Raw genomic sequence first — 8,180 nt, forward strand, 5'->3', positions numbered from 1 at the left:
GCTGTTCAGCAAAGGTGGGAACGAGGGGAAATCAGTGCTGGTAATCTAATTGAATGTGTTAATCCAGTGGAACTGCAGCGACTTCAGTCATCTCAGCAGCTCCCAGGTTTTGGGTGTTTAGTAACAATGGACACAACTAGGGATTATTTACATTATCGATTAATCTGTGCCTTAATTTCTTCCGTACTTGTTTGGTCTATAAAATGTCAGAAAATGATGCTCTCAAATGTCTTGTTTTGTCCACAAACTAAATCCGTTTTTAATGATTTCTTTGTTATATGGAGCAAAGAAACAAGAAAATATTCACATATAAGAAGCTGAAATATCAGAAAAAACACTCAAAAACTGATCGATTGATTATCAAAATAGCTGCAAACAACAGCAGGAGGCACTTCACGGAAAACACAAACGTCTGCTTTTGTTGCAGAATAAGAAATCGATTTAAGTTAACATGAGGGCTGTGATGTGCTCCCGTCTGACAGCAGAAGCAAAAAAGGGCAACAGACGGTCTACTGGTGGCGTGTCAGACTGCATTAGATCACAGTAAAACTGAAGAGAAAGGGACAAGGGAGGGAAGACGTTTAATGGCCGACACTGTTGCGTGACTTACTGTCAGGCATGGAGTCTCCCTGGAGGCAGAGTGATGTCTCATCAACAGACAGACGGTCACTCTCACACTGAGTACATTTCTGTCAACACATCTTCATTAAATCAAAATCTTAACTATATTGTGCATACTCTCAGAGAACAAATACATTCAGTCACACTTTCTATTTATCATAATCACGGCGAAACAAAACTGGTAAACAAAAGCTTATGCACCATTTATTGGCCTTTTTACGTACAAAAAAAATAAAAATACATCTACATGAAATAAGTCTGCTAGTTTGGTTGTTCTCAGTCACATAAATAAGAGGTGGATCAGTGGCGAGCGTTCACAGTCTCAGTCTCTGTCCGGGTAAGTGGAGCTAAACTCAGAGCGCTGCATCCCACTCACATCTCAACAGCTGTAGTAAACCTTTAAAATGTCCTGAAGTCCACCACGTCTGTGCCAGTTTCTCTACATTTCCTTTCCAGTGGACAATCCTGAGTGTGGGGGGGGGGGGGGGGGTGTGTGTGGCGAGAGGAACCACAGATCGTGTGAAGATGCATCATCAGACACCACCCCCAGGTCAGAAAATGAGCTTCTTCTTCATCACAGCTGAAAATAAAACGAACAAAGACATTCATGTTATACTTGAGTCTATGTTTAGAACAATAGAGGCAGATACTGTGCAGCTACACGACATACGTGAGTAAAACAAGCCTATAATGAACAGTCTGCGAAACCACCGAAGTTTCCATCCACTGCAAGTGTTTGGAAATTCACCCTGTAATATTCTGGAGCACGGAGCGTACAGTCGGCCCCGGTTATTTCACAAACCATACGATTAGTCGCTTTCAACCTCTGTTTTAACAGGAAAGTTATTAAAAGACCGAGCTCGACACGTGTGTTCGGAGGATTTCACTGCAGTTAAAATGTGCAGCCAACACCCTCTGAATTGGTAGGTTCAGCGCAGATTTATGGAGCTCGGTCGCCGACGCATGAACACTTTTACTGACTACTGAACTCCACAAACATTGTACACATGACTTTGGGCCTGACTGAGACCTTCTGAAATGTCTAGTGCTTTAAAAACTGGTCTGAAACACTTGTTCAGACACACCTCTCCCTGTTCAAACCACAATTTAACATTTATACCATCATACTCATACTGGAAGAGATATTTTATAAATAGCAAATACAGTGTGAGAATGAACAAATGATGTGGGATACTTGAGTAAAAGTATAAATATTTTACCAGAAAACGATGTTGACGTCTCTTCTTTAACAATATTACGTAAAAAAGCCTTAAAAGTATACTGTCATATACTGAACTTCAGTTTAAAAACTCATTTTCTGATAGAAAATGAAGTTTCAGGAGTGACGAGTTAGAATTGAGTGACTGTAGCTCAGTGGTAGAGCCTGTTGTCTTTCAACTGGAAAGTTGTGGGTTTGATTCCCAGCTCCACTAGCTTATAGGGAGAATGTGCTATATAAATGTGTGAGTGAATGGCAAAAAGCATAATAGAGTGGTCATAAAGACTAAGAAAAAACAGTACATATATGCACAGATATGTTCCTTCTTCTTCTTCTGATTTTATTTGGTAGTAAGAAGTCACAAAGATATGTAGCGGAGTAAAATTAAATGTTTTTAGAAAGGTAGGTCACACTAAATAGTTGTAGAATTTAACTTTTAGAAGCTGTTTTTTCCAGTGAAAGTCTTCTCCAGCACATCCCAAAGATTCTCAGTGGACTCTGTGGTGGCCAGAAAATCCTGCTCTTTCATTATATTTAGATCATGAGCTGACCTCATATTTTGGAGGCATGTAACATTACTGAAGTTGAGGCAACTCCAGATCATAACACACATCTCTACAGACTTGTTTGGTAGGCACTAAATATTACAGTCTTATTTTTAAGTGAGCCGTGTATATTCACATGGCGAATGATGTATTATGATGTGTGTTTATCCTCAACATCTTAAAATATTGTGACACAGTGCTATATACTTATAGTGCTATATACAAGCTTGGATTGTGTGTGTGTGTGTTCCTCACTTGTCTCCAGTCCTTCTATTTTCCTCTTAAGCCCAAACGGTTCCTTCTCCCTCAGAGCCTCAGCTGAGCAGTTGGGTCGAGGGAGCTGAGGCCCAGGCGTGGGACCAGGTCGATTACTGAAGTACTTCATTTTCAGCGCCTGCACAGGAACAGTAACGTAGGTGTTAAAGGTGCCATATGTAAGAATGTGGCCAAAAACGGTTACTACATTCAAATTCAAAATACAGAGGTCTTTTAGGTTTCGTTTTCTGACGTAACTGGCAACCCGTGGTTGCTCGGCAGCTGAGACTCTACTGACTGCAATGATTGGTAGACGGCGGTAGGTGGCGCCACATGTCAAAACATGATTTCAAAACATAAACATGATTTGCAGTCTGTAAAAGATTTGTTTTAATGCAAATATTTTTTCTTTACTGTTGTTGTTGTTGGTGAGTTCAGTTTGTTATATTAACATTATTCCTGAGTCTCTGTGACATATTTAGAGGAGTTTATGTCCAGTTGCTTTATATTTATTACATAATGCACCTTTAAGTGTCATCACCTCAGATGTTGCAGTTGTACCTTAGTCAACAACTTCATATCTAGTACAATGTGTCACCATTGTAGTGTAATAGCAAAGAGCTCTAGGAAACAACAATATAAATAATTCATATAGTCCATTCTATTGCTTACAATGCTTTAGGGGTCGTTCTTAGCATCGATTTAACACTTTAAAAGCATGAAGAAGCCAATATGCTGTATCCTACATACATTTTTAATAATTAATACAAGTTTTCTGATTGTCCAGCTTCTTAAATGTGAATATTTTCTGGTTTCTTTGTTCCATTTAACGGAGAAATCATTAAAAATGTAGTAATTTTGCTTTGTGGACAAAACAAGACATTTGAGAACATTGTTATTTCCAGGCTAGGGAAAGACTGATGGACATTTTTCAACAATTTCTGTTGGATTAACAGGTTAAACTAAGAAAAAGACGTACTGATTTTTCCTCATCAATGCATGGGGAGGGGAGCAACCACTCAAGTTAAGTGCTCATTTCAGACTGGACAAAGACCAGTTTGACCTACTTATTTGGCCCCGAGTATCAAAAGATCTGTTAAAAAAGTGCTTTTGCTTTGTGTCAAAACAATGTTTTTGTGTCACGCAGCATGTGGACGGCTCTTCAGAGCGCTCATCACCTGTGTAGCTGTGAGTCTGGTCGACGGGTTAAAGGTGAAGAGGCCTTGAAGAAGCTCTAATAAGTCGTCTCCCGCTGCACTGAATATGTGTTCCAAAGGTGTGCCGGGGAAGATTTTGAAGGACACGTAATCTGGAAGACTACTCATTCCCTGAGGAGACATTTAACAAAATAAGTGCATAAAATCATTTTCAACTGAATCAAATACAATTAAAGACATTAAAAACAGATACTAACAGGCCACGTCTCTTCTGTTGCCGTCCCAAGGGCCTCAAAGATCTTAGTCAGTTGGTCAAGATCTGAGTCTCCAGCAAGGAATGGTATCTACAGCATAAATAAACACACACACATATTAGATAAAATAACAGTTCCTGTTGTTACTGTATGAATATCTCTTTGAAGCGAGGTGTGTGTACCCGAAGGAGTAACTCAGCCAGGATGCATCCCACCGCCCACATGTCCACTCCCACTCCGTACATCCTCGCACCAAACAGGAGCTCAGGAGAGCGGTACCACCTATGAAAGAGAGCGTTTAACAGCTGTCGGCCAATTACACCATAATAGAGCGAGACGCTCGAGTAAATTAAACGGGTAAAACACCTATAAACGTCACTGTTACTCAGTGGCCTTCACAATAACTTCGTAGAACGCAAACCGTCACATCTCCTCACTCTCCTCCTGACGCATGTGATTCAGCCCGAGCTGCTGAGTGCAGAACAGGAGAAGTGAGGAGTTTAAATTCTGTCTCTTTGCGTCAGCACAGACCTGGTAACGACTTGGTGGGTGTAGACTCTGTTGGGGCTGCCAAAGGATTTGGCTAAACCGAAATCGGCCAACTTCAGCACCCCGTTGCCATCCAACAGCAGATTATTGGGCTTTAGATCCTGACGTAAAAAGAAGCAAAAAAAAAAATGCAGGGCATGAAACAGTAGGTGGCGTCGTAACAAACAAGGGAGACATTTACCTAAATATCAACTTAACTTCTTTCTTGAACAAAATTCAAGCACTTTCAATTACCCATGTCTATTTAGGGTGATTTACAAACTTTCAAAGATATCAAGGACCTATGGGAACCCTGCATGTAATTGTCTCTCTGGTTATATAAACATACATATTAATATATATAAATAAATATATACACATATATGTATATCTGTATATGTATCATTTCTGAGGTATAAACCAAGTTTAAGAGCTCTTACCCTGTGAAGGACCCAGTGCAGGTGCATATACTCTAATCCCTGTAAAGTCATGAGGATGTAGGCCTTGATGTTGGCTGGAGTGAGGACCAGGCTGGTGTCTTTGATGATCACCTTAGAAAACAAGACAGAGGCTTAAGTAAAACCAGACATTTTGTAACTAATCATCTCTGTTCATAGCTTAATGTTCTTACAAATTACTGTCAGTAAATGAGAGGATTTAAGAAGACTGGGATTAATCTTGGTGAAGAAAAACCTCCATTCTTCCACCAGCTCCAGTATCCCGTCTACACATTAGTTACAATTAATGCATTCATATCCAAACATGTGGCCTTAAATAGGCTTTCAGCACCGCTAATAAGATGAGCATCATATTTCACCTCCTATCTGCTGCCTGTGAGAGGCTAATGGCATCAATTCAAAGTGAAAGTCAAGAGCAGAGTGATATTGATTATTTTTAAAGTATAGTTATTTGTTTGCATTTCAGTGGCAGGCGCCCATCTGGAGCCTTGTATGCTAAAACAATCCAGAGGAGGAGATGGAATAAATCATAAAAGCCTTCGTGACCTTGGTGAACCACTTACTGTGGTCAATGAAAACAATCACGCTGCACCGTCATCATCCTGCTCGTATTTAAAGTGCTCGTAACGCACTCACCTGACAATTATCACTGACGGTGTTAAAAATTATAGTTGCCACATACTTTAAAGATGTGGATCTGTTTGATTAAATCTAAAACGATCTGCCTTTGAGCTCTAGATGTAATGGCCCAGCAGTGAAATGCAACTTAATTTACTTCATTCATTAGCATGAATGAATGAGCAAATCTTCATACAGAGACAGTCATAGACCAGACACGCAAATATCTGTAAAGTACGACTCAACAGTGAATGATTCTTGTCTATACTGAAAGGAATTCTAGTATAATTTAGAATATGACTATGTTACAATGAATAGAATTAAAGGAAAATCAGGTTATTGGTTGAAAATTTCCTTAAACAGGCCTGTTAATTAGGAAACACAATTAGTGTTAGTCGTATTTAGAGTCCCAGGAAACAACATATTAATTATCCTGAGAGAAAACCCATGATCATTAGTGGGCTAACATGAAACAGCATAATAATTGTTTATTATTCAATTATTATGATAATAAAGATAACTCTGAAAACTCATCACAGCAGCAAAGCAGATGTTACTGACATGGTCAACAATGGCTCTGACCATTTGACCCAGAAACAAGACGATGCAGTGTTTTCAAAATGTAAAAAAAGAAAATATATACAAATGGATGAATGAAGATGGACAGAAAACCTTAACTGTCTCACCTCTAGATCCGTTTCCATGAAGTCAAACACCAGACTGATGTTAGATTTGTGTCCAAAGGCATCCAGGAGCTACACAAAAACACATATGAACTCAATTAGATCAATAAAGTCAATTCAAGTATAAAGTATATGGCTACAAAGGTAAAAACAAATGCAGACAGACTGAATGTTCACTTACCCCAATGATATTTGGATGATGAAGCTCCTGCAGCAGCTTGATCTCTCTCAGAGCCGTCCTGTTTATACCTGTTTACATGGGAACCAACATTGCTCAGGTGTGTTTATATAGTTGGGGAAAATGGAAAAAGGAGACACCTACAGTATATTGCACATTCTTATAGCCTCTCCATATGTTTTAACATAATAATGGAAAAAAGCTGCCTAAATGTTGTGATCAAAGGGTTAAGATAATTTAATGTATTTTATTTGGCAGTCACCCCCATGGCTGCACGGTTGCAGGACAGACTTAAGTGTATTAAAAACTGATAAATTAATAAAAACTAACCATAATTTTGTATATCTGGCTGTAAAACAGTGTTTGACCAGCAGGGGGGTTTGAGAGCACACGAAGCCTCGAGAAATTAACTTGTTATGAACCGGTTGGCTGGAAAGTTTCTAGAAGCTTCCTCTGACCATCACTAGATGATATTAAATAAATAAAAAAATAAAAAAATAAGTAAGTGTAGCACTCACCATCTTTAGCCTCAGTTCTGTGACCAACTTTAATCTACAAGAAAACACACAAAACAGCACAGATTAAACATGAGCACAGCTAACAAAAGCTAACAAGAGGTTCAGCCTGAAGTTGACGTCCTTGTACCTTTTTAATAGCGACTATAGTTTCGTCCGTTTTGTCCCTGGCTTTGTAAACTGTGGCGAACTGAAGAAGAGAAACACACACAGAGATAAAAACAATGAGACACAGAAGACACTGCTGCTGTGGAGACACATTGTGGACCTGCCGGGGCTTTGTTGACACTGACAACCTGCTAACAACCGTTAGCTTAGCATCACGGTGTCCACAACAACCTGCTGCGGAGCGGAGAGTGACCGACAAAATAACGACACAAACTCGCGGACTCGTTTCTCTGCCTACCTGACCCTCTCCGAGGAAATCCAGCTTCTCATATCGTTTGGCTCTGGACTTCACATCGAGCGCCATGGCAGCGGCAGCGGCAACTGTCACTTCATTAAAGCACACAAACACACACTTCCTGCCCAGTTAAAGGTCCGCGGCGACTATTTCCGGGTCAAAGGAGCTTTTTCTTCAGGCCAACACCGCCACCTGCCGGTACACGACACAATAGCAGCAGGCTGCGGGCAAGGTAGTACAGCTCTGGAAACTAAGGACAAACAAACCATAAAAACATAAATAATGGCATGCTATTCCACAAAGTCGCTCTCACAAAGTCATTCTATGAAAAAAAAAATAGTAATATAATATAATCATTCCCAAGACAAACACTTGATTTAATAGTTCATGTGCAATATTTCACATTGATTCATCAATATTCTATTCTATTCCTGTGTCCCAGAGGTGTTAAACACATAATTTATTTCACATAGTGCATGATTTTTAAAACATATACAGAAAAATAATAGAATAGAACAATCACTACAAAATAATACTAATTCAGTACAGCTATAATTTTCATGTCATATGACGTCATTCAACAATTATGCAAAAGAAAAATATGTTGATAATGAAACTATACTGTTTTAAGGTCCACAGTTTGCCGCTTATATTTTTGGGGTATTTTTTTGTATTTTTTTTTGCAGTTACCAGTTTGACATTGGTCCCCCGAGAGTCTCTTCTGTCAGTTAGGAAGGTTTTGTGAT

At 39.4% G+C, this 8,180-nt stretch overlaps 1 protein-coding gene across 1 annotated transcript; it reads right to left on the reverse strand.

Annotated features, from left to right (window-relative positions):
• Positions 1–601: 601 nt before the first annotated feature.
• cdk7 (cyclin-dependent kinase 7) lies at positions 602–7,528 on the reverse strand. Its single transcript, XM_083904741.1, has 12 exons — positions 7,438–7,528; positions 7,162–7,221; positions 7,035–7,068; positions 6,520–6,587; positions 6,342–6,410; positions 5,020–5,130; positions 4,583–4,701; positions 4,234–4,333; positions 4,055–4,141; positions 3,819–3,968; positions 2,641–2,779; positions 602–1,201 (listed from the first exon to the last, which is right to left on the reverse strand). Exons 1-12 carry the CDS (start codon positions 7,501–7,503, stop codon positions 1,173–1,175), a joined length of 1,032 nt encoding a protein of 343 aa, XP_083760867.1. The 5' UTR covers positions 7,504–7,528; the 3' UTR covers positions 602–1,172.
• Between the last annotated feature and the right edge of the window lie 652 nt (positions 7,529–8,180).

The sequence above is a fragment of the Microchirus variegatus genome (genome assembly GCF_963457635.1).
Source record: "Microchirus variegatus genome assembly, chromosome: 18".
Classification (NCBI taxonomy): domain Eukaryota; kingdom Metazoa; phylum Chordata; class Actinopteri; order Pleuronectiformes; family Soleidae; genus Microchirus; species Microchirus variegatus.